This window comes from Heptranchias perlo, chromosome 1, assembly GCF_035084215.1.
Source record: "Heptranchias perlo isolate sHepPer1 chromosome 1, sHepPer1.hap1, whole genome shotgun sequence".
Lineage (NCBI taxonomy): Eukaryota > Metazoa > Chordata > Chondrichthyes > Hexanchiformes > Hexanchidae > Heptranchias > Heptranchias perlo.
Genome location: NC_090325.1, coordinates 162,940,061 through 162,967,346, shown reverse-complemented (window position 1 = coordinate 162,967,346; position 27,286 = coordinate 162,940,061). Strand labels below are relative to the sequence as shown.

Below are 27,286 nucleotides of genomic sequence, written 5' to 3'. Positions count from 1 at the left end.
CTGATAGTTTCGTAAGAGTTATACTGTAACCTTGTGGAAAACGTGTATCCATCTGATCTGTGTCCAAGTTCCTTATCAGCGGGGTAAAACAGTTTCATGCAAAAAGTAGCAAGGTATGTAAGTCCAAATAATAATTGTTCTTTTGTATGAATTAAATTTCTCTACAACAGTATAGAATAGTTTCATCAACATGTAAGAGTATGGTAAGAAGTAGCAGCATGTTGCAAGCATCATGGGGAGCGGAAGATTTTCAACTTCAGCCCAAAACAGGCGCGAAGATGGCGGTGGGCCTGCCCAAGCCAGCCCATGAAATCTGTGGCCTGTCCAAGCCCACAGTTGGGAGGTCCGAACCATTTACAGAATCAGACCTCATTTGAACTTTACTGGCGAGCTGTGGGCACCAAACGGGGCTCCACTACAGCTTGCCAGTTTTGGATGATGGAAAATCAGCCAGCTTTTTCCAGGAGTGAGATAGCAAGCAGAGCCTGAAAAAAAAAAGGAACACAATCACTCCTATTAGCCCCACAAAAATATTGAAAAAGCCCTCCAAAAACTTACCTTTCCTGAATCTATAAGAACCACTGGGTAGGCCGCTCAATGCGCCGCCACTGGGACAAGCTTGCACGGTGCGTGCTCTGCCTCTTTGTATATTAAAATTGCAATTGGAATCCTACAACCGGTGTAGGTCCCCAATTTGCATAATTCAACAGCCCCCTGCCTGTTTTGGGTGGGGGTGATAAGCACCCATTTAAAGGTCTGCCTGAAAATTGAATCAGAAGGGCAGTTGAATGTCCAAGGTGCCTACCAAACTTTCCTCTGCTGGTCACCTATTTTTCTGGTAAGAAACATAGTGTCTGAAGCCAAAGCCAAATTTACTTGAACAGGTGAAGACAAAAGAAAAATCAGGATAGGGATGCACAAGATAAACTCATAGGTAATGGCAGAAATATTGAATAGTTACTTAATCTCCCTGGTAAATACTGAGGTAAACATGGTGGGCATGACCTTAGAAGATATCAAAAAAGATAAAAAGACATTTAAGATAGAACGAGGGGGCGGGATAATGATAAACTAATCAAACTTCGAGACAATAAAACCCCTGGTTAGGGAAGAGATAGCAGAGGCATTATTACATATTTTATATCTATATCATTATTCTTATATTTTTAAAAAGGAGATAGAACAAGTCCAGGGATGTATCGACCAGTTAACTTAATGTCGGTGGTAGGAAAGATAATGGGATCTTTACTCAAAAATGTAATAGAAAAACATCTAGAAAATGAAAATATAATAGTCAGTGTGGATTTCAAAAGGGAAAGTCATGCTTGACCAACCTTATTTAATTCTTTGAAGAAGTAACAGAAAGAGTAGACAAGGGTAATGTAGTAGATGTAATATATTTGGATTTTCAAAAGGCCTTTGATAAGGTAGCATTGTAGAGTCATGACTAATGTCAGAGCATGTGGAGTCAGGGGACAGGTAGCAGAATGGTACCAAGCTGGCTACAAAACAGACTGTAGGGGTTAAAGGTAGCTACTCAGACTGGCAAAATGCGGTGAGGAATCGGTGATGGGGCTGCTGCTGTGCACGATGTACATCAACAATTTGGACTCGGGAATCGGAGGTACAATTTCAAAATTTGCGGACGACACCAAATTGGGGTGTGCAGTTAATACAAAGGAAGAATGTGACAAAATATAAGACATTAATAAACTTGCAGAATGGATGTGTAATTGGCAAATGAATTTCAATATAGATAAGTGTGATATGGTGCATTTTGGTAGGAAGAATAAGGGGGCCACATACTGCTTGGATAATAGTCTAAATGGGGTAGAGAAGCAAAGGGATCTAGTGGTACAGATTCACATCACTAAAAGTAGTGACGCAGGTTAATAAGGCCATAAAAAGGCAAACCAAGCACTGGGGTTCATTTCTAGTGGGATAGAATTGAAAAGCAGAGAAGTTATGTTCAACTTGTATAGAACCTTGGTTAGACCACACATGGAGTACTGTGCACAGTTCTGGTCTCCATATTATAAAAGAGATATAGAGGCATTAGAGAAGGTGCAAAAAAGATTCACAAGGGTGATACCAGAACTGAGTGGATATACTTTATCAGGAAAGGCTGGGGCTCTGTTCTCTAGAAAAGAGAAGGCTGAGGGGTGACCTGATCGGGTTTGATAGGGTAGACGTAGAGAAAATGTTTCCACTTGTGGGGGAAGCCAGAACTAGAGGTCATAAATATAAGATAGTCACCAATAAATCAAATAGGGAATTCAGGAGAAATGTCTTTGCCCAAGGAGATCAAGGAGGGGCCATGAAATAACACTGGCGAGCAAAATAAAGGAAAATCCTAAGATGTTTTATAAGTATATTAAGGGTAAGAGGATGACTAGGGAAAAAATAGGGCCCATTAGGGACAAAAATGGCAATCTGTGTGTGGAGCCGGCAGATGTAGGAGGGGTTCTAAATGAATTTTTTGCATCTGTTTTCACTATGGAGAAGGACGATGTAGACATAGAAATACGGCAGGGGGACTGTGATATACTCGAACATATTAACATCGAGCGGGAGGAGGTATTGGCGGTTTTAGCAGGCCTAAAAATGGATAAATCCCCAGGCCCGGACGAAATGTATCCCAGGCTACTGTGTGAGGCAAAGGAGGAGATTGCGGGGGCTCTGACACATATATTCAGAACCTCTCTGGCCACAGGGGATGTGCCAGAGGACTGGAGAACCGCTAATGTAATACCATTATTCAAGAAGGGGAGTAGGGAAAAACCGGGGAACTACAGGCCAGTGAGCCTAACATCAGTGGTAGGAAAATTATTGGAAAAAATTCTGAAGGACAAAATTAGTCTCCACTTGGAGAAGCAAGGATTAATCAGGGATAGTCAACATGGCTTTGTCAAGGGAAGATCATGTCTGACTAATTTGATTGAATTTTTTGAGGGGGTGACTAGGCGTGTGGATGAGGGTAACGCAGTGGATGTGGTATAAATGGATTTCAGTAAGGCCTTCGATAAAGTCCCCCACAGGAGACTGGTCAAGAAGGTACGAGCCCATGGAATCCAGGGTGCCTTGGCACTTTGGATACAAAACTGGCTTAGTGGCAGAAGGCCGAAGGTTGTTTTTGTGACTGGAAGCCTGTGGCCAGTGGGGTACCACAGGGATCGGTGCTGGGTCCCTTGCTGTTTGTGGTCTACATTAATGACTTGGATATGAATGTAAAAGGTATGATCAGTAAGTTCGCTGATGATACAAAGATTGGTAGGGTGGTAAATAGCGAGGAGGATAGCCTCAGTCTGCAGGACGATATAGATGGGTTGGTCAGATGGGCGGAACAGTGGCAAATGGAATTTAACCCGGAAAAGTGCGAGGTGATGCACTTTGGAGGGACTAACAAGGCAAGGGAATACACAATGAATGGGAGGACCCTAGGCAAGACAGAGGGTCAGAGGGATCTTGGTGTGCAAGTTCACAGATCCCTGAAGGCGGCGGAACAGGTAGATAAGGTGGTAAAGAAGGCATATGGGATACTTGCCTTTATTAGCCGAGGCATAGAATATAAGAGCAAGGAGGTTATGATGGAGCTGTATAAAACACTGGTTAGGACACAGCTGGAGTACTGTGTGCAGTTCTGGTCGCCACACTACAGGAAGGATGTGATCGCTTTGGAGAGGGTGCAGAGGAGATTCACCAGGATGTTACCAGGGCTGGAGCGCTTCAGCTATGAAGAGAGACTGGGAAGATTGGGTTTGTTTTCCTTGGAGCAGAGGAGGCTGAGGGGGGACATGATTGAGGTGTACAAAATTATGAGGGGCACAGATAGGATGGATACTAAGGAGCTTTTTCCCTTCGTTGAGGGTTCTATAACAAGGGGACATAGATTCAAGGTAAAAGGCGGGAGGTTTAGAGGGGATTTGAGAAAGAACTTTTTCACCCAGAGGGTGGTTGGAGTCTGGAACTCACTGTCTGAAAGGGTTGTGGAGGCAGGAACCCTCACAACATTCAAGAAGCATTTGGATGAGCACTTGAAATGCCATAGCATACAAGGCTACGGACCAAATGCTGGAATATGGGATTAGAGTAGACAGGGCTGATGGCCGGCGCGGACACGATGGGCCGAAGGGCCTCTATCCGTGCTGTATAACTCTATGACTCTATGACTCTATGAGTGGTAAGTATGTGGAATGTGCTACCACAAGGAGTAGTTGAGGTAGACAGCATGGATGCATTTAAGGAGAAGCTAGATAAGCACACCAGGAGGAAAGGAATAGAAGGGTATGCTGATCGGGTTAGATGAACAGGGGTGGGAGGAGGCTCATGTGGAGCATAAACGCCAGCACCTCATTTATAGAATAGACAGTAAAGTCATAGAACGTCCAGCATAGATTCATCGGGTGATGCCATAGATGGGAAACAATAGCTATGAGGAGAAATGTGAGATATTAGGACTATTTCCAGTAAAGCAGAGAAAGCTAAGAGAAGATTTAATAGAGGTTTTTAAAATTAAGAGTTTTGATAAGACTATTTCCTTTTGTGGGGAGATGATGATGAGTCATCAATTTAAAATTATAATCGAGAGAGAGGTTAGGAGAAATTTCTTTATACAGAAGGTTTTTGGAGCACGGACATGGTTGAGGCAGAGACAATGCTTCTCAAGAAAAATGGATAAATATTTGAAGCAGAAACATACAGGGTTATGGAGAAAGAGTGGGACAGTGGCATTAGTTTTGGATTGCTTTAGCAAAAAGCATGTTCAGACACGATGGATTGAATGGCCTCCTGTGCTGTAAATGTCTATGGTTCTATGATCAAGTTTGGTATCTTCCAGTCAGGATTTTAGTCTCTCTTTGATTCTAAAGCATTGGCAAATTACAGTTTGTTACATTTTTTTTCACTGAGCTGTGGAAATTAAGTTAGTGCATTTATGATATTTAAAATTGTTTTTGGTTACTTTATTTATGGTTAACATATTTGACAGTCTTGTACCTGTTGTATTTTACTAGGGATCTGACCTATTATATGAAGTGGAAGTCCCTGGAGCACCTACAGTCCTGGCACTAAACAATGGAAATGCGGGCAAGTATGATGCTGGAGCCATGTGTAGGATTGGAGCCATGTGTAGCCATATGGATTATTCTGCAATGGTTGTACGGTTGCCCATAAATTGCAAGTTCAACCACTATCCACAGTACTTTGAATGATAATTTCCAATATGCCTACAGCCACAATGACTGGTTGTTTTCACTCAAATTCAGTGTATGGTGCTGCTGCAACTCCATTCTCAATGTGCACACCTTATTAACGCAGTCCTTTGCTTTGCCAGCAACCTGACAGGACTGGCAGAACAATGGCCATGGCTTCTCCATGTATAATTTTCAACTAAATTCATGCTGTAAGAAAGAAAGAACTTCCATTTATGTAGTGCCCTACACGTCCTTAGGATGTTTTCAAGTGAAGAATTCCCAAATTCATGCTGTATATAAAACAATATGAGGACCACATGTGCTCAAATTATTTGTCCCTCCTGTTGCCCTAATCACCATTTGGCCTCCAGCCATAGTGGCTAATACCAGCATTAAACTTTTTGTGCATGAGTAGGAGAGGAAACATATTTCAAATCGATGCCCAAAAATGACTCCGTAGCAACATGATCATTGCTCAGTTCATGTCTTTGCCCAGAATAGTCAGAGTGTCCATTTTTCTCCCAACAGCATCAGTTTTGGTTGTGACATTAAAGAAACATTTTCTTTTGACTAAATCAGTTTTCTTTGTAAATGCTGTGATGTTGTGTCAGGAAGGACTTATGACTCAATGTGTTTAGGGGACTCTGGAGAAGAGCTACTGTATGGAACATCTGATGGGAAGTTAGGCCTGGTCCAGATCACGAAAAGTTCTCCATTGCATCGTTGGGAAATCTCCAATGAGAAAAAGAGGGGAGGTAAGGACTGTTTTGTATTGTTGAAGCCTTTTTGTGAAATGCTTTTTAATTGGAGTTGTTACCTGGAGTGAGAAATAGTTAATTTTTTGTGCACTGTGGATGTACAGCACTTGAGGTTAGACGAGGGAACCAAAGATATTTCCCATCAGGTGTGGAGACTGTTATGAATATTAGAGCTAAAGCTGGGGTAAAGCAGTTAGAGGCCTGTTACCATTTATTTAATTTCAATATTGGGCAAGACCTAAGTTAAGCATATGTGCTTCAAATCATTTTGTCAGCCTTTTAAAAAGGAATCCTTTTAATAATCTTTTTCCCTTGCACCTTTTATTCTTTTTTATATTTTAAGTGGCTGGATGAGCTCCATGCCAATATATACAAAGTCTGGCTGGCCCAGATTCAATGAAGTAAATTTTAACTACGAGCCAGGAAGGGAGTGGGGTGGGAGGGTTTTCTGGGTGCGAAATCTAGATCGCAACCTTAATGAGGCCCATCAATGGCACTTTTGGGTTTTGCACCCGGCAGCCAGCCTGATTGGCTGGCTGGCTGGCTGGCTGGCTGGTTGGCTGTCGGCCAGGAAGGCCTGTTGCAGCAGGTCGCAGCCAAAGATCAAAGGGAGGGATCATAGGCCGGGGAAAAGATCGGGGGGGGGGAGTGGGGGGGTGGCTGAGAAGACTGGAGGTAGGTGGGGTCCACCATTGGGAGGGTCCTGTTGGCCAGGTGAACTTGTTGGGTCTGGATGAAGCACTCCTGTTCCTCCGGGCCCACAAGCAGTGCAATAAATGCACTCACCTCATGGATCCAGCCCTTCCTGCCTGTTTTCACCTGACGTGAATGGGAAACCCGAACAGATATGATTAAATTCATTTTATTATTTCAATACACAGAATATTAAGTACCTCAAGTATCTTAATGAGGTACATTGCCCTTTTAAGTATCATCTCGCCAGATTTAAGTGGAGGCGGGACTTCTTGATGTCTGCTCTCCACACGCAGACAAACCTGCTTGGTTTAAACCCAGAAGCAGGCATGTTGGAGCCGGGTTGCTGTCCCGCTCTGAAAACGGTGTATTTTTATACCCTACCTGCCCCCAACCCACCTGTTCTTGGGAGTTAAAAGTTACCCCATTGTGTAATTAGGTATGTACATCAGCTCTAAGGTCCAAAACCACTTTCTCTCATACATAGTAACAGTGAAATACAGTCCTGCTTAAAATCAGTTTTAGAAAAAAAAGTGGCTGATTTCCTTCAGTGGTGTGATACTGAGATCTACAGTCGTTAAGGTCTTGGATTTAATTCCTGGTCTCTGATGAATAATCTGATCTAATCCAGGCGTGGGGACTGCCACAGTTGCTGTGGTTTCTCTGGGTCAGAAAGAGAATAATTAGTAGGGCGCTGTTCTTGTTTGCTATCAAGGGACCCCGATGAAATATGAATTTATGTGCAATGCATCCAGTTTGGCTGTGATATCGTGCATAGCTAATTTTTAAAAATTAATTGTTATCTGAATGTGGGCGACGCTGGCAAAGCTGCATTTATTGCCCATTCCTAGTTGCCTGGAAAAGGTGATGGTGGTGGGACTTCCTGAACCATTGGAGTCCTTGTGGTGAAAGTGCTCCCACAGTGGTGTTAGCTATCAAATTCCGGGATCTTGACCCAGTTCTTGAATGAACTACAATATATGTCCGAATCAGGATGGTGTGATACTTGGAAGAGAATTGGGGAGGGGAATTATAGAAATAATTGATAAATTGCAAAGACTTAACAGAATAATAGCATTGCAGGGGAGAAAAATAGAATCAGTATTTTTTTGTACGGACTCCAGGTGCCCTGTGTGTTGACTACTACGATGTTCTGGGAGACGGAGTCAAAGAGCTACTTGTTGGCCGTGATGATGGCATGGTGGAAATCTATGGGTTTGATAATAACAATGAGCCTGTCCTTCGATTTGAACATGTAAGTCTTCGTTCCTTGAGAGGATAAAAAGGACACTGTAATTCCGATTATAGGTTAATTAATTCCAAAGTGTGACAACTTTTATTTACATATATAAATCCCTGTTTTAAAATGGAATCAAACCCTGTTGCTGTAGTCATATATTTCATTACATGGTCTTTCCCTGTCTTGTTACTATTTTTTTCTCTCTGACTTTGTTCCTCTGTTGCTGTGAATGTTTTTTTTTCTTTTTCTGCCTCATCTGTTTTCATTCTTTTGGTGTATTTAGGCCACCTGTTTGCCTGATATCTTTTGCTGGCTAAGACTTTGAGCTTTATTGAAGTAAAGAATTGAAAAATAACCTCCTATGAATGATATCCATTTCATTACTTAAATGGCAATGTCAGGAGGTGGGTTATATAGAAGAACTGTAAATCTATGATAGAAATTCTTGGCAAATGACACCAAGAAACAAATGTCGTAACATCCTAACAAGTGTAAATAAATGAGGACAGAATCCTCAGGCAGACAATAAGACAGGTGAGAAACCTAATAGATCATAAACTTAAAAATAAGGCGTTTGATAATGTGCCACATAATTGGCTTGTCATCAAAGTTGACGCCCATGGAATAAAAGGGGCAGTGGCAGCATGGATACAAAATTGGCTAAGTAATAGGCAATGGAGAGTAGTGGTGAACGGTTGTTTTTCGGACTGGAGGGAGTTATACATTGGTTTTCCCCAGTGATCCATTGCTTTTCTTGATATGTGTTAATGACTTGGACTTGGGTGCACAGGGCACAATTTCAAAATTTGCAGATGACTCAAAACTTGGAAGGGTAGTGAACAGTGAGGAGGATAGTGATAGACTTCAAGAGGACATAGACAGGCTGGTGGAATGGGCGGACACATGGCAGGTGAAATTTAACGCAGAAAAGTGTGAAGTGATACATTTTGATAGTTTATATTGCCTCTCCTCATTCTTCCTAAGGGGTGCAGGAACAGAGAGATCTGGGGGTATATATGCACAAATTGCTGAAGGTGGCAGGGCAGGATAAGAAAGCATACAGGATCCTGGGCTTTATAAATCGAGTTATAGAGTACAAAAGCAAGGAGGTTGTAATGAACCTTTATAAAACACTGTTCGGCCACAACTGGAGTATTGTGTCCAGTTCTGGGCACCGCACTTTAGGAAGGATGTGAAGGCCTTAAAGAGGGTGCAGAAGAGATTTACTAGAATGATTCCAGGGATGAGGGACTTCAGTTATGCAGATAGACTGGAGAAGCTGGGGTTGCTCTCCTTCAGAGCAGAGAAGGTTGAGAGGAGATTTGATCAAGGTATTCAAAATCATGAAGGGTCTAGACAGAGTCGATATAGAGAAACTGTTCCCATTGGCGGAAGGGTCAAGAACCAGAGGTCCTAGATTTAAGGTGATTGGCAAAAGAACCAAAGGCAACATGAGGAAAACTTTTTACACAGCGAGTGGTTATGATCTGGAATGCACTGCCTGAGGGGGTGGTGGAGGCAGATTCAATCGTGGCTTTCAAAAGGGAACTGGATAAGTACTTGAAGGGGATAGGGCGGGGGAGTGGGACTAGCTAGATTGCTATTGCAGAGAGCCGCACGGATTCAATGGGCCGAATGGCCTCTTTCCGTGCTGTAACCATTCTATGATTCTAAACATTCACAGCAATTGGAAGAAGAGTAATTAATGCAATGAATGGCTTTATGTCAATAGTTTAGTTCTTCTATAACCTCTGCAATCCTGATGCTGCACAATTGAAAAACATCTCTTTAGTTGAACATGTTTAGCTGAAAAAATACTTTGTCATTAACATGTATTGTATAGGGTTGGGATAAGGTACATTGAATTTCAAATGCACTGTGACATGGGTTGTTAGGTCACAGTTTGACAGTGAGTTCATGATCTCTGCCATGCTGTTGGAGAGATCTGCCTAGAGGTCAGGTACTTCCCCAAGGACAATGTTAAATTTGGAGTACAGGTCACCCTAGGCAACTCTTGTTTGCCTTCTGCTGGTTTATTACTGATCTGGGTGAGCTTTGGGGAGACCTAAAAACAGGGAAGATGTGAAAATATATTTTTTAAAAAAACATTAAAGATGAGGAAATACCGGTTGTCTTGGAGTACATTGAACATTACCAAAAAAATGATGGTATGACTGCAGTACCATTTTTAGTGGGTCATAAACTTAAAAATAACTATAAAGAAAATAAGCCAATATACTTCATTGGTTAGATTTCAATTTGGATATGTTTAATAAACAACATACGATGTTTATATAAATATAATTCACTAGATAACCAAATTGTTTGAATTTTTTGCAAAAATCTATAATTTCCAATTAGTGGATTCGTATGTTTACAGCTTTAATTACACTTCTAATAAATGAGTCATTTATTGAATTATAATTGGCAGGCCAGTACAATTCTACTTGTATGTGGCACAGTGGTGCGTAACTCTTCTGAGTTTTTTTTAAATATATTGACAGTGTAGTAAAAACACTTCAATGAAGTTAGTTTACATCATTTTTAAACAAGAAACTGCAGATAGAAACACAGAAAATTCGGCCCTTCGAGCCTACGCCGCCATTCAATTTGATCATGGCTGATCTTCTATCTCAATACCATATTCCTGCTCTCTCCCCATATCCCTTGATGCCTTTTGTGTCTAGAAATCTATCGAGCTCCTTAAATATATTCAGTGACTTGGCCTCCACAGCCGTCGGTGGTAGAGCTGGTCACAATCAGCAGGTCCGTCAGCATCTGTGTTGAACAGATAAGTTAATGTTTCAGGTGTCGACCCTTCATTAGAACTGGAAGGAATTACAGCATTTAAAAAGGAACAGAACAAAGGAAGGGGAGCAACACACACACACACACACACACACACACACACACACAACATTATATGTAAAGACACAGAGGGGGGAATTTTAACCCCTCCCCCAATGGGCAGGGGAGATGGGCATTTAAATTGGTGAAACCCAACCACCACAACGCGCCTACTGTCTTCTGTCAGAAGTGCTGAGTGAATGATCCATCTCAGCCTCCTCCCGATATACTCACCATCGCAGAAGCCAATCTTCAGCCAATTTGAGTCACTCCACGTGATATCTAGAAACGGCTGAGTGCACCGGATACAGCAAAGGTTACGAGCCCCGACAACATCCTGGCTGTAGTGCTGAAGGCTTGTGCTCCAGAACTAGCTGCACCTCTCGCCAAACTGTTCCAGTGCAGCTACAATACTGGCATCTACCCGACAAAGTGGAAAATTGCCCAGGTATGTCCTGTCCACAAAAAGCAGGACAATTCCAATCCGGCCAATTACTGCCCCATCCGTCTATTCTCAATCATCAGCAAAGTGATGGAAGATGTCGATTACATCTTCCATCAAGTAACACTTTCTCACCAATAACCTGCTCACCGATGCTCAGTTTGGGATCCGCCAGGACCACTCTGCTCCAGACCTCATTACAGCCTTGGTCCAAACATGGACAAAAGAGCTGAATTCCAGAGGTGAGGTGAGAGTGACTGCCCTTGACATCAAGGCAGCATTTGACCGAGTGTGGCACCAAGGAGCCCTAGTAAAATTGAAGTCAGTGGGAATCAGGGAAAACTCTCCAGTGGCTGGAGTCATATCTAGCACAAAGGAAGATGGTAGATGTTGTTGGAGGCCAATCATTTCAGCCCCAGGACATTGCTGCAGAAGTTCCTCAGGGCAGTGTCCTGGGCCTAACCATCAACATCCTGGGGGTCACCGTTGACCAAAAACTTAACTGGACCAGCCACATAAATACCATGGCTACAAGAGCAGGTCAGAGGCTGGGTATCCTGCGGCGCATGACTCACCTCCTGACTCCCATTTCTACCATTTACAAGGCACAAGTCAGGAATGTGATGGAATACTCTCCACTTGCCTGGATGAGTGCAGCTCCAACAACACTCAAGAAGCTCGCTTGATTGGCACCACATCCACCACCCTAAACACTCACTCCCTTCACCACCGGTGCATTGTAGCTGCAGTGTGTACCATCTACAGGATGCACTGTAGCAACTCGCCAATGCTTCTTCGACAGCATCTCCCAAACTCATGATCTCTACCACCTAGAAGGACAAGGGCAGCAGGCACTTGGGAACAACAGCACCAGCACGTTGCCCTCTTAAGTCATCCTGACTTGTAAATATATTGTCGTTCCTTCATCGTCGCTGGGTCAAAATCCTGGAACACCCTACCTAACAGCACAGTGGGAGAACCTTCACCACATGGATTGCAGCAGTTCAAGAAGGCGGCTCATCACCACCTTCTCAAGGGCAATTAGGGATGGGCAATAAATGCTGGCCTTGCCAGTGCCGCCCACATCCCATGAACGAATAAAAGAAAACATCCTGTTTAACCATGGTGGGTTTGGAGGCGTCCGAGTAACCCGTGCTGGAGAGGCAGGTCAGTGATTAATATTTAAATGAGGCTCCGTTCCTCATATTTTGGGAGTCATATGAATTTAACGACTGTGGGCCGGGTTTCCCAGTGCTCAGGAAATCGGGCAGCTGAAGGGAGGCTGGAGCTGTCATATCCAGCATGTAAGTGTTTATCCAGCACTGCTTGTGGGCCAAGAAGCGATTTCCCCTGGCCTCCCCTGACCTTCTGCCACGATCGCTTCCCTCCCCGCTGCGATCGGACGATTTTTTTTTTTCTGCCCCCAGCCTCAGCTATTTGCAGGTTCTCTGTGTCTCATAAATTTCTTTCATTATGTCTCTTAGTGCCTCATGTTTACATCAGGTCTACAGTGCAGAAACAGGCCATTCAGCCCAACTGGTCTATGCCGGCGGTTATGCTCCACATGAGCCTTCTCCCACCCTACTTCATCTAACCCTATCAGCATATCCTTCTATTCTTTTCTCCCTTGTGTGCTTATCTAGCTTCCCTTTAAATGCATCTATGCTATTTTCCTCAACTACTCCTTGCAGTAGCGCGATCCACATTCTCACCACTCTTTTTGGGTAAAGAAGTTTATCCTGAATTCCCTCTTGGATTTATTAGTGACTATCTTTTATTGATGTCCTCTAGTTTTGGACTCCATCACAAAGGGTAGACATAGAGAAAATGTTTCCACATCAGACCCTTTCATTATCTTAAAGGCTTCTACCAGGTCACCCCTCAGCATTCTCATTTTTAGAGAAAAGTAGCCCCAGCCTGTTTAGTCTTTCCTGATAAGTATATCCTCTCAGTTCTGGTATCATCCTTGTGAATCTTTTTTACATCTTCTCCAATGCCTCTATATCCTTTTTATAATATGGAGGCCAGAACTGTGCACAGTACTCCAAGTGTGATCTAACCAAGGTTCTATATAAATTTAACATAACTTCTCTGCTTTTCAATTCTATCCCTCTGGAAATGAACCCCAGTGCTTGTTTTTTTTTATGGCCTTATTAACCTGCGTCACTACTTTTAGTGTTTTCTGTATCTGTACCCTGAGATCCCTTTGCTGCTCTACCCCATTTAGACTATTATTATCCAAGCATCTGTATCATTACACTTATCATTCTATTTCCTCTCTCGTGGGTACTTTTGTGTTTTTATTCCCTCCCCTTTCTCTTTGTTCTGTTCCTTTTTTAAATGCTGTCCTGAAATATTAACTTATGTGTTCTCTCCACAGATGCTGACTGAACCGATGAGTATTTCTAACATTTTCTATTTTTGTTTAAAAGATGATACATTATTTTGTACTATGATGATCAGATTTTATATTTTTTATTAAAATCTGGTCACCAATGCACCATGCTGTGGAAAGGCAGAATTCAGTTTATTGCCTTACTGTTCCCCACCCTGTGAGCTTACAAACTATACTGGATGATCTGGGGAGATGTTCAAAAGATGTGGCTACCCTGTAATCAGTGGCTCACTTCCTGATCCCTGAAAGCCTCTTCACCATCTACAAGGCTCAGGTCAGGAGTGGCATGATATATTCACCACTCATCTAGATGGATGCTGCTACAACAAGACTGAAGAAGCTCAACACCATTCAGGACAAAGCAGTTAACTTGTTCTGCACCCCTGCCACTGGACTCACTATCCAGCCCTTCCACCACTGGACTCACTATCCAGCCCTTCCACCACTGGTGCACTATGGCTGCAGCATGTACAATGATGCACTCCACTTTTCCCAGCTGTTGGGAGGGAAAAGAGAGACAAGCAGAAGTATATTCAAGCTACTCTCGTGCACTTCTTAATATTTAGTTCAACAACAGAAGTTGAAATGGGTTGCTTGTTTAACACTTTCCATGAAAGGAAAGATGGATAACTAATTCAGAAGAGAACTACTTCTAAGATGTAAAAAGACATTTTTGTATCAACTTGGGGAAATGAAGAGCTGTATATTCAAATATTTAAGGAGTGTTTAAAAATTGATTTTCGTGTGCAATTGCATATTCTAGGCTTTGTCTGAAACCATCACCTCTATTCAAGGAGGCTGTGTTGGAAAAGAGGGGTATGATGAGGTTTTGACAGCCACGTATACAGGTAAGGGAAGAAATAAACAAATTAACTAAATTTACCATTATCTTTTTAGAGTCGGCCATACTTTTAATGAAACAAAAATTAATCCGTGGAACTCCCTCAATGGCTCAATACCCAAATGTATTTTGCTCTATACTGAACCGTATAGAGCAAAAGGCACCAGGTTTTGATCGTTGAAGTAGTGGATCTTAATTGAGCAACAGTACAATTGGCCTCAGTGTACTTGGTCTGTGGGGGGTGGGGTTCAGCTGGGGTTCCCACTCCTGATTGTTGTCCACTGATCCCTTCTAGAAAGTATGCGAGTGTGAACAGTAGATGAAGACAAGATTGGGCTTTGCTATGATGCCCCCAGTGGTCAAATAGCCTGCTGATACTCTGACTAGGTTAACACATGAAGAATGGCCAGGATAAGGTGCCGGAGGGTTGTCTTCTTTCATAGAACTGCACCTTCAGATGACTCACTGCCTACAGGAAAGGAAATTGAGGAATAAGTTTATCTTTTTTTTTAGCTGTACAGGTCTTATGTGAAGTGAGCTTGGGCAGATTCATCTTAGTTCCAATTGGCGGGGACTGTGGCAATAATGGAAATTAAACTGGCAAGTTCACTTACACCATAATTAGAAAGGCTATTGTGTTAGAATCACAGTAATGAATATCTGACATTTTGTTGAGCACAAAAATTAATTCCAAAATATATTAAAACATTTTAAATGAAGAAAAAACGGCAACAACTTGCATTTTTGTAGTCCCTTTAATGTAGTAAAACGTCCCAGGGCGATTCATAGGAGTGTAATCAGACAAAAATTGACACCGAGCTAAGGAAGGCGAGGTGACTATTAGTTTGGTCAAAGAACTAGGTTTTAGGAGCATCTTAAAGGAGGAGAGAAGTGGAGAGGTTTAGGGAAGAATTCCAGAGCTTAGGGCCTAGACAGCTGAAGGCACAGCCGCCAATGGTGGGGCGAAGGAAGTGGGCGATGCACAAGGGGCCAGAGTTGGAGGATGCAGAGTTCTCGGAGTGTTGTAGGGCTGGAGGAGGTTACAGAAATTGGAGGGCAGGGCCATTGAGGGATTTCAACAGGAGGATGATAATTTTAGAATTGAGCCGTTGGTGGACCAGAAGCCAATGTAGGGCAGTGAGGCGCAGGGGTCAAGCCTGAATGGGACTTGGTGCATGTTAGGATATGGGCAGCAGAGTTTTGGATGACCCAAATTTATGGGGGGTGGAAGAAACGATGCTGGCCAGGAGAGCATTAGAATGGTCCGGTCTGGAGGTAACAAAAACATAGATGAGGGTTTCAGCAGCGGATGGACTGCTGCATGGGTGGAGACGGGTGATGTTAGGTGGAAGTAGGCGGTCTTTATGATAGCGAGGATATGGGGTCATAAGTTCAGCTCAGGATTACATAGGACACCGAGGTTGCAAACAGGCTGGATCAGCTTGAGACGATGCCCAGAGGTATGTGGAATTGGTGGCTAGGGAATAGAGTTTGTGACGGGGGTCGAAGACAATGGCTTCAATCTTCCCAATGTTTAACTGTAGGATGTTTTGGCTCATGCAGGACTGGATGTCTGACAACACAGAGGCAGTGGAGGGATTGAGAGAGACGGTGGTGAGGTAGAGCCAGGTGTTGTCAGCGTACATGTGGAACCTGTCTTCAGATGATGTCGCCGATGGGCAGCACATAGATGAGAAATAGGAGTGGGCCAAGGATAAATTCTTGTGGGATTCCAGAAGTAATGCTGTAGGGTGGGAAGAGAAGCCATTGCAGGCGATTCTGTGACTATGATTGAATAAGTAAGAATGGAACCCAACGAGGGCCGTCCCACTCAGTTCGACAATGGAGGAGAGTTGTTGGAGGAGGATGGTGTGCGAAACCTTGTCAAAGGCTTCAGACAGGTCGAGAAGGATGAGGCGGGTTAGTGCACCACAATCAGAGTAATTTATGACTTTGATAAGGGCCTTTTCAATACTGTGGCAGGGACGGAAACCGGATTGGAGATGTTCAAACATGGAGTTGCGGGAAAGGTGGGCACAGATTTGGGAGGCGACAACATGTTCAAAGACTCTGAAGAGGAAAGGGAGGTTGGCAATGTGGCGGTGGTTTGCAAGGACAGGAGTTGAGGGTGGGTTTTTTTGAGGGGGTTGATGAAAGCAGATTTGAAACGGAGGGGGACAGTTCCCTCTCCTCGGGGAGCGGGAAACGTTTACAATATCAGCTAGCATGGGGGCCAGCAGTTTAGTGGAATAGGGTCGCGAGAGCAGGAGGTGGGTCTCCTGGACAAGATGATCTCAGAGGGGAGATAAACTAGAAAAAGTTGCTGGTTTAGGGCTAGGGCAGGGGGGGACCTTAGGAGAAGCTTTGTGGGCAAGGTGAAGGGAGAGATGCAGCTGAACAGATGCCTCCTATGTTTTTTGGGGGTGTGCATTTGTGCCCCACCTAAAACCGTATCTGAATTCATTCTGAAGTATTGCGTGATACCTGCCTTAGAAGAATTCCTTTTTTATAACTGTTCTGTGTATCAGTATGTCTTTATTAGATCAAATTAAATGGTGAAATCGATGGAAAAAATAGACCTACCTAACACACCTGTTTACATTGTCTGTTGAAGTCTGCAGTGTTTTAAAATAAATGTAGTGGCTGCAGTACTGTAGGAACTAGCTGCTGTTTACATTTGCTGGCTTACAAAAATGACTGATTTCATATTTTGAACTGAAACCTAGAACTCTTCCCAGTGGCTGATTTATGTTGGAAGAATCTGAGCCCGAGTTAGCCTTTCTTCTCACTGTCTTGCTTGTAAAATGAATTGTGGATGTTTACGCCAGGATTGGTGTTTTAAGAATAGCTGATGTCTGTTGTGTTGATATTATTTTCCATTTGTATGATTGGTTCATAGGATGGGTGATGGGTCTAACAACGGAGCCTGTTCAGAGAGAGGCAGGGCCTTATGACGATGTGAAGATAAACCAGGAGATGCAGAATAAAGTCATGAATCTCAGGTCTGAAATACTAGTGTGATTTTTACAGATGGCCTCCTTTTGTCGATAGTATAAAGAATATTTAAAATGCATTCAGTATGTTAAAAGCATAAAGATTATAAGTCAAATCTACACAGATGAAACTTAACACAGTAAATTTTTCTTATAATGCAACATTATAGGATAAGTTTTACAAGGCTCTGCTCCTAACGCAGCTTCTCGCTTGACAGGCACACAATCTGAATTGAGTGCGGAAGTCAGCATACAAACAACCAGGAGTGGAGGGAATCTGGTGTACTCACCCCCATGACCGATTTTCCAGTCTGAGTCCCATTGAGCAAGACTCCTCATCTGCAGCAGAGCCATGTACAAATTACCCTTATAGTTCTTGACATGAGTGGTTTATTCCACCCAATACACTGAAATTTCAGGTTCTCTGTATAAGTGAAATAGCTCAACAAATTTCTTTAAAATATCTTGCCAATTTTCTCCTCTTCTGCACTGCTTTTTGCTGGCTTACAGTTCCACAGGTGCTCGCAGCTCTCTGGCACCTTGCCCAACTGACCATTCTTTGTGTGAGCCTGAACATTTTGTACCAGCATGCTATTTAACCAGGGGAATTCTTGGCTGCTGAGCCTGATCTTTTCCTTACTTGATACCCACATGCATGCATTTTTCAACAGGAATCAATGGGTTGTGACAAGAATGGGAACCATGTCTGACTTTAAGAACATAAGAACATAAGAACATAAGAAATTGGAGCAGGAGTAGGCCAATCGGCCCCTCGAGCCTGCTCCGCCATTCAATAAGATCATGGCTGATCTGATCCCAACCACAAATCTAAAGAACACAAGAAGTCGGAGCAGGACCCGGCCACATAGCCCCTGGGCCCTCTCCGCCACCCACAGGGCATTGACCGATCCGAACTCAGCTTCATGTCCAATTTCCTGCCCGCTCCCCATAACCCCTAATTCCCTTTACTTCTAGGAAACTGTCTATTTCTGTTTTAAATTTATCTAATGATGTAGCTTCCACAGCTTCCTGGGGCAGCAAATTCCACAGACCTACCACCCTCTGAGTGAAGAAGTTTCTCCTCATCTCAGTTTTGAAAGAGCAGCCCCTTATTCTAAGATTATGCCCCCTAGTTCTAGTTTCACCCATCTTTGGGAACATCCTTACTGCATCCACCCGATCAAGACCCTTCACAATCTTGTATGTTTCAATAAGATCGCCTCTCATTCTTCTGAACTCCAATGAGTAGAGTCCCAATCTACTCAACCTCTCCTCATATGTCCACCCCCTCATCCCCGGGATTAACCGAGTGAACCTTCTTTGTACTGCCTCGAGAGCAAATATGTCTTTTCTTAAGTATGGAGACCAAAACTGTATGCAGTATTCCAGGTGCGGTCTCACCAATACCTTATATAACTGCAGCAATACCTCCTTGTTTTTATATTCTATCCCCCTAGCAATAAAAGCCAACATTCCGTTGGCTTTCTTGATCACCTGCTGCACCTGCATCCCAACTTTTTGATTTTCTTGCACTAGGACCCCCAGATCCCTTTGTACTGCACTACTTTCCAGTCTCTCGCCATTAAGAAAATAACTTGCTCTCTGATTTTTCCTGCCAAAGTGCATAACCTCACATTTTCCAATATTATATTGCATCTGCCAAATCTCCGCCCACTCACCCAGCCTGTCTATATCCCCTTGCAGGTTTTTTATGTCCTCCTCACTCTCTACTTTCCCTCCCATCTTTGTATCATCTGCAAATTTTGATATGTTGCACTCGGTCCCCTCCTCCAAATCGTTAATATAGATTGTAAAGAGTTGGGGACCCAGCACCGACCCCTGTGGAACACCACTGGTTACTGGTTGCCAGTCCGAAAATGAACCATTTATCCCAACTCTCTGCTTCCTGTTTGATAACCAATCCTCCACCCATGCCAGAATATTACCCCCAATCCCGTGATTTTTTATCTTAAGTAATAATCTTTTATGTGGCACCTTGTCGAATGCCTTCTGGAAGTCTAAATACACTACGTCCACTGGTTCCCCTTTATCCACCCTATACGTTATATCCTCGAAGAACTCAAGCAAATTTGTCAGACATGACTTCCCCTTCATAAAGCCATGCTGACTTTGTCCTATTAAATTATGCTTATCTAAATGTTCCGTTACTGTCTCCTTAATAATAGACTCCAAAATTTTACCCACCACAGATGTTAAGCTAACTGGCCTATAATTTCCAGCCTTCTGCCTACTACCCTTTTTAAATAACGGTGTTACATTAGCAGTTTTCCAATCTGCCGGGACCTCTCCTGAGTCCAGGGAATTTTGGAAAACTATCACCAAAGCATCCACAATCCCTACTGCCACTTCCCTCAAGACCCTAGGATGGAAGCCATCAGGTCCAGGGGATTTATCCGCCTTGAGTCCCATTATTTTACTGAGTACCATCTCCTGAGTGATTTTAATCGTATTTAGCTCCTCCCCCCCGAGAGTCCCCTGTTTGTCCAGTGTTGGGATATTCTTAGTGTCCTCTACTGTAAAGACTGAAACAAAATATTTGTTCAGCATTTTTGCCATCTCCATGTTTCCCACCATTAATTTCCCGGTCTCATCCTCTAAGGGACCTATGTTTGCCTTAGCCACCCTTTTTCTTTTTATATAACTATAGAAACTCTTGCTATCTGTTTTTATATTTTTTGCTAATTTCTTTTCATAATCTAACTTCCCTTTCTTAATCAATCCTTTAGTTACTTTTTGCTGTCTTTTGAAGAATTCCCAATCTTCTATCCTCCCACTAAGTTTGGCTACCTTATATGTCCTTGTTTTTAGTCGGATACTATCCTTGATTTCTTTACTTAGCCACGGGTGGCTGTCATTTCTTTTACACCCTTTTTTCCTCAGTGGAATATATTTATTTTGAAAGTTGTAAAATAACTCCCTAAATGAACACCACTGCTCATGTACCGTCTTACCCTTTAATCTATTTTCCCAGTCCACTTTAATCAATTCCGCTCTCATACCATCATAGTCTCCTTTATTCAAGCTCAGTACGCTTGTTTGAGAATCAACCTTCTCACCCTCTAATTGGATATGGAATTCAACCATGTTGTGGTCGCTCGTTCCAAGGGGATCCTTAACTAGGACATTATTAATTAATCCTGACTCATTACACAGGACCAGGTCCAAGGTTGCCTGCCCCCTTGTAGGATCAGTTACATACTGCTCAAGAAATCCATCCCTGATGCACTCAATGAACTCGTCCTCAAGGCTGCTCTGCCCAATTTGATTTGTCCAGTTAATATGATAATTAAAATCCCCCATAATTATGGCTGTTCCCTTATTACATGCCCCGACTACTTCCTGATTAATACTTCTTCCAGCAGAGTTGCAACTATTAGGAGGCCTATATACTACGCCCACTAATGTTTTTTTTCCCTTATTATTCCTTATCTCCACCCAAACTGTTTCATTATCTTGATGCTTTGTCCCAATATCATTTCTCTGTATTACAGTGATTCCTTCCTTTATTAACATAGCCACCCCACCTCCCCTTCCTTCCTGCCTGTCCTTCCTGATTGTTAAATACCCTGGCATATTTAATTCCCAGTCGTTGTCACCCTGCAGCCATGTTTCTGTAATGGCCACAAGATCATACCCATACGTAGTTATTTGTGCCGTTAACTCGTCCATTTTATTACGAATGCTACGTGCATTCAGATAAAGAACTTTCAAATCTGTTTTGTGACGCTTAGTTCCTGCTTTTTCCTTTTTTAACACTTTACCTATTACTCCATACCTTCTGTCCCTTCCTGTTACGCTTTCCTCTCTCTCCCTGCTCAGGTTCCCAACCCCCTGCCACTTTAGTTTAAACCCTCCCCAACAGCACTAGCAAACACTCCTCCTAGGACAGCGGTCCCGGCCCTGCCCAGGTGCAGACCGTCCGGTTTGTACTGGTCCCACCTCCCCCAGAACCGTTTCCAGTGTCCCAGGAATTTGAATCCCTCCCCCTTGCACCATTCCTCTAGCCACGTATTCATTTGAAATATCCTCCTATTTCTACTCTGACTAGCACGTGGCACTGGCAGCAATCCTGAGATTACTACCTTTGAGGTCCTATTTTTTAATTTACCTCCTAACTCCCTATATTCTGCTTTTAGGACCTCATCCCCTTTTTTACCTATATCGTTGGTGCCTATGTGCACCACGACAGCTGGCTGTTCGCCCTCCCCCTCCAAAATGTTCTGTAGCCGCTCCGAGACATCCTTGATCCTTGCACCAGGGAGGCAACACACCATCCTGGAGTCTCGGTTGCGGCCGCAGAAACGCCTGTCTATTCCCCTTACAATTGAGTCCCCTATCACTATAGCTCTGCCACTCTTTTTCCTCCCAGCCTGTGCAGCAGAGCTACCCGTGGTGCCAGGAAGTTGGCTGCTGCTGCCTTCCCCTGATAAGTCATCCCCCCCAACAGCATCCAAAGTGGCATATCTGTTTGAGAGGGGGATGGCCACAGGGGACCCCTGCACTACCTGCCTGCATCTCTTACTCTTCCTGGTGGTCACCCATTCACTTCCTGCCTGTATACCCTTTACCTGCGGTGTGACCAACTCGCTAAACGTGCTATCCACGAGTTTCTCTGCATCGCGGATGCTCCACAGTGAGTCCACCCGCAGCTCCAGCTCCGAGATACGATCGGTCAGTAGCTGCAGGTGGACACACTTCCCGCACACATGGTCGGCAGGGACACTGGTAGTGTCCATGACTTCCCACATCTTGCAGGAGGAGCATATCACGGGTGCGAGGTCTGCTGCCATGACTTGCCTTAGCTGAGTTACCCCTTTTAAATTACGTTGAAATTAGAAAATGTTAACTATACTCGGGACCTAGGTTCACTAAAAAAAAACACTATCTGCTATAAAACCTGCAGATCTTCCCTTTCTTATTACTTTACTTACAGTAAAATGGTAGAAATACTCACCTGAACCTACTCACCAATCAGCTGCCTCCCCTGTGCCGCGTCACTTTCTGACTGGTGACGTCTCCCCGAACTGCCGCTGGTCTCAGAGTCTCGCTCTCAGAGTAAGCTCTGGTCTCGCTCTCTCCGCGCTGTTTTTATCCCCGCTCTGGTCTCGCTCTCTCCCGCCGCTCACCGCTCTCAGGTCCACTACCGCTCTGCAGGAAAAGCAAGGCAAAGCAGCACCTCCTTCCCCCACTTCACCTAACTCCCACACGTACCGAACTCTCAGCACACTGTGTAATATCCGCACTTTGTTTCCCTCTTCTACCCCATTCCATTTTAGGTGCTCATGCACCATTCCCAGGCTAAAAAGACAGCCAGGTGTTTGCTCCAAAGCTTCTGCAAATGCTGCTCTTGATCTTGCCCACTTGGATATGCCTTAAAGTAGCCCTGGTGTCACTTGGCTGCTGATTGTTTGCTCATACCTTGTGACAGAATTTCCTTTTGCAACAGTTCTGAAATTAGATACTCAATGTATGGGGCTTTCGAGCTGTAAACCAGCATCTTGCAACACTGTTGCACCCTGGTTTCTATAGTAGTGGTTTTTCATAATTGAAATTGAATTTTAATTTAGGAAATTGGAATTGAAATGACATTTTTGTAAAACAGATTTAGTGCTATAGAACCTGTTATCCAGCCAATGTAGAACTGGAGGAATGTCTTTGACTTTAAAGTATCAGTACAGTATTGCTGATTTATACCACCTCACGAGGTACAAGTAAAACAGTAGAATTTTATAGCATAGGTGGCCATTCAGCCCATCGTATCTGTGCCGGCTCCTTACTATAACAGTCCAAACCAAATCCCATAGCCCTGTACCTTCCTCTGCTTCAAACATTTACCCAGTTATTCCTTAAAAGATGCAATGGTCTCTGCCTCAGCCACTCCATTTGGCAAAGAATTCCATGTTCCAACAGCCCACTGTGTAAAGAAATTTGTCCTAACCTCTCTTCTCTTCCTATGTGACAATTTTAAATTGATAGCCCCTTGTCACTGACTCCCCAACCAGAAGAAGTAGTACAAAAATAGTGGGGAACCAAGGGTCTAATGAGAGTGAGGAACATAAAGTAATTAATATTAGTAAAGAAAAAGTACTGGAGAAATTAATGAGACTAAAAGCCAACAAATCCCCTGGACCTGATGACCTGCGTCCTAGGGTTCTATAAGAGGTGGCTGCAGAGATAATGGATGCATTGGTTGTGATCTTCCAAAATTCCCTAGATTCTAAAGTGGTCCCAGTAGATTGGAAGGTAGCAAATGTACCACTGCTATTCAAGAAAGGAGGGAGAGAGAAAACGGGGAACTACGACCAGTTAGCCTGACATCGGTCGTCAGGAAAATGCTGTAATCTATTATTAAGGATGTGGTAACGGCACTTAGAAAACCATAATATGATTAGGCAGAGTCAACATGGTTTTATGAAAGGGAAATCGTGTTTGACATCTATAAGAGTTTTTTGAGGATGTAACTAGCAGGGCAGATAAAGGGGATCCAGTGGATGTAGTATATTTGGATTTTGAAAAGGCATTCGATAAGGTGCCACATAAAAGGTTGTTAAACAGATAAGGCCTCATGGGGTTGGGGGTGATATATTTGCATGGATTGAGGATGGTTAACGGACAGAAAACAGAGATTAGGAATAAACGGGTCATTTTTAGGTTGGCAGACTGTTGTGTACTAGTGGGGTGCCGCAAGGATCAGTGCTTGGGCCTCAATTATTTACAATCTATATTAATGACTTGGATGAAGGGACCGTGTGTAATGTATCCAAGTTTGCTGACGATACAAAGCTAGGTGGAAAAGTAAGCTGTGACGCAAAGAGTCTGCAAAGGGATATAGACAGGTTAAGTAAGTGGGCCAAAAGGTGGCAGCTGGAGTATAATGTGGGGAAATGTGAGGTTATTCACTTTGGTAGGAAGAATAGAAAAACAGAATTTTTTTTTTAAATGGTGAAAAACTATTAAAGTGTTGGTGTTCAGAGGGATTTGGGTGTCCTTGTACACAAAACACAGAAAGTTAACATGCAGGTACAGCAAGCAATTAGGAGGGCAAATGGTATGTTGGCCTTTATTGCAAGGGGGTTAGAGTACAACAGTAAGGAAGTCTTGCTGCAGTTGTACAGGGCTTTGGTGAGACCACACCTAGAGTACTGTGTACAGTTTTGGTCTCCTTACCTAAGGAAGGATATACTTGGATTAGAGGTGGTGCACTAAATTAATTTCTAGGGTGAGAGGGTTGTCCTATGAGGAGAGATTGAGTAGAATGGGACTATACTCTCTGGAGTTTAGAAGGATGAGAGGTGATCTCATTGCAACATATAAGATTCTGAGAGGGCTTGACGGGGTAGCTGCTGAGAGGTTGTTTCCCCTGGCTGGAGAGTCTGGAACTAGGGGACATAGTCTCAGGCTAAGGGGTCGGCATTTAGGACTGAGATGAGGAGACATTTCTTCACTCAGAGGGTTGTGAATCTTTGGAATTCTCTACCCCAGAGGGCTGTGGATGTTCAGTCGTTGAATAGATTCAAAGATAAGACCGATTTAGATTTTTGGACTCTAAGAGAATCAAGGGATATGGAGATCGGGCAGGAAAGTGGAGTTGAAGATCAGCCGTGATCTTACTGAATGACGGAGCAGGCTTGAGGGGCCGTAAGGTCTACTCCTGCTCCTATTTCTTATGTTCCCTATTCACTCTATCAAAACGCTTTATAATTTTGGAAACCTCTATTAAATCTTGTCTTAGCTTTCTCTGCTCAGATTGATTTGCAGAATGCACTTCTGGCATTAGCCATGCTGGAACTGCTTTGGAATGTTCTAGTTGGAAATCTGAGGCATGGTTTTAGCTCGGAGCCGGGAGCCCAGCGCGTGGCTAGATATTCACTTGGGAAACCCGGAAGTCAAGTTGCATTCTGCGATCGCGACTAAATTGAAGGTAAGTATTTGTGCTTCTGCGATTGCACACGCCAGGCAGCCAGATTGACCCACTGGCTGCCTGTCGGGAGGGAAAAGAGCTGCAAATTGGAGAGGAGGGAGAGATAGATCGTGGGCTATGGAACAAATCCTGAGGGGTGGGGGACATGGACGACATCGGTTGAGCCTTGGAGAAGATCGGGGTGTGGGGGGGGAAAAGAGAGGCAGGGGGATCCACCACCAGGGGAGGGGGTTGGGGGTTGGGGGGGGTGGGATCAGAAGCGATGGGAAACTGGAACAGGTGTTTGTTTTACATTTCAAATACACAAAAAATTAAGTACCTCAACTATTGCAATGAGGTACAATGCCCCCTTAACTATCAGCCTGCCGGCTATTTGCGGGATCAGGGCTTCTGTTGCGTGATCCTAATGTGCCTGGGTTAAACCGGAAGTGGATGCCTTGGAGATGAGATGCGGTACCGTTGAAGGTTTCAACAATTTTTACTACCTGCTCACCCGTTCTTAGGGTTTAAAATTACCCCCCTGATCTCTGCACTTCATCTGCACATGCAGTGATCCACTGGTTCATTTAAAACTCTTCATACTTTCCTTTCAGGAACACTGCAAAATGGGATTTTTATTTGTAGAACTGATTTTTTTTTTCTTAACCGTACAAAGGTAATTTTCTGACTTATTGCAAATCACTGAGCTCTGGAGGTTCTCTTTCTATGTCACTGAAATGTGCATGGTTGGTTATTCACATAACAGCTGGGGTCTCTTTAAAGTCAGTGAGACTACGCTTTGCACAGTGGCATTTTGTTCTTCCTTGTGTTCTAGAACCAGACAATAGTCCTGCTCCAGTGCTTAGCGATGTGGACGATCTTCATGCCTCGAGCTGCCTTTCTGGCTTTTGTTTGACTGCTGTGACGTTGTTGTCTCAAGTACAGCATACTTTTAGAGACAGACGGTAGCTAGTAAAGTGGAGCATTTGTAACTCTGATGGTCAGATAACAAATTCTGTTGTAACTATCAGTAAAAGTGTTCATTGCTCCATACCCCCTTCCTTGCCAATGATGTATGAAGTTAACTAGGATTCTCTTCTTCATTAGGGTAGAGTTGGACCAGTTACAGATGAAGGTGTTGCAAGAGCGTGAGAAGTACCAGCAGTCAGCACAGTCAAGTGGTGCAGTTTCAGCAGTGCCAGTGTTTAGTGTGAATGATAAGTTTACTCTGAATCGTGATGACGCAAGCTACAGTCTCACCCTGGAAGTACGGACAGCTATTGACAATGTGCTGCTCCAGGTAAGAGCAGCTTTGAAAATCTTTAGGGCAGAGAAAAATCTGATGGACATTTTTGCTTCTGTATTCATTTAAGTGTAATTGTTCCAAAGCTAAAATTCATTTTGATTTTCGGACACTGAGCTTGATAGTTTTGCCCTATTTATTTGTTTCTGTGCGCAGAGTGATGTGCCGATAGATCTACTGGATGTGGACAAAAATTCAGCAGTGGTCAGCTTCAGTGGGTATGATGCGGAGGTAAGAAGTAAATATGATTTATTGAAACATTACTATTTTTAAAAATGTTATTTGATGGTGATAGTAAATTAGAGCACTCAGAGTTTGTTTTCTTATTTGCATTGAAATGTGGTCATGTTTAGTTCCTGGCTACATGCCATATATTTCACTCTGTATTTTGTGGCAGTTGCTGCCAAAAATTGGGACTTTTAAAAACTGAGTGGTAGATTGCACATTTTTTTAATCCCAAATCCAATTCCTGAGCCAATAATGAATTTGGCTCAGTACACAGCATTATGTGGCTGGTGCTGAATTTCATAATTTGCTGACTGATAGGTTTCAGCATCCAGGAAAGATGTTGACTGCTGCTGATTCTACAGAGATTACTGCTGCATCTCTGCAAGGATGTGATGAATCAATCCAAAGTCACATTTCTCCTATCATTTTAGGA

The 27,286-nt window shown here is 43.4% G+C and overlaps 1 protein-coding gene across 4 annotated transcripts in view; it reads left to right on the top strand.

Moving 5' to 3' along the window:
• The window catches only part of bbs7 (Bardet-Biedl syndrome 7), a 67,758-nt gene that overhangs the window by 7,769 nt on the left and 32,703 nt on the right, over positions 1–27,286 (top strand). For all 4 annotated transcript variants that reach the window (XM_067993149.1, XM_067993158.1, XM_067993141.1 and 1 more), the window contains 7 exons: positions 5,013–5,085; positions 5,831–5,947; positions 7,768–7,898; positions 14,331–14,415; positions 17,308–17,410; positions 26,430–26,622; positions 26,782–26,856. In XM_067993149.1, the coding sequence (XP_067849250.1) occupies positions 5,013–5,085; positions 5,831–5,947; positions 7,768–7,898; positions 14,331–14,415; positions 17,308–17,410; positions 26,430–26,622; positions 26,782–26,856 (777 nt within the window). The remainder of the gene's footprint in view (positions 1–5,012; positions 5,086–5,830; positions 5,948–7,767; positions 7,899–14,330; positions 14,416–17,307; positions 17,411–26,429; positions 26,623–26,781; positions 26,857–27,286) is intronic.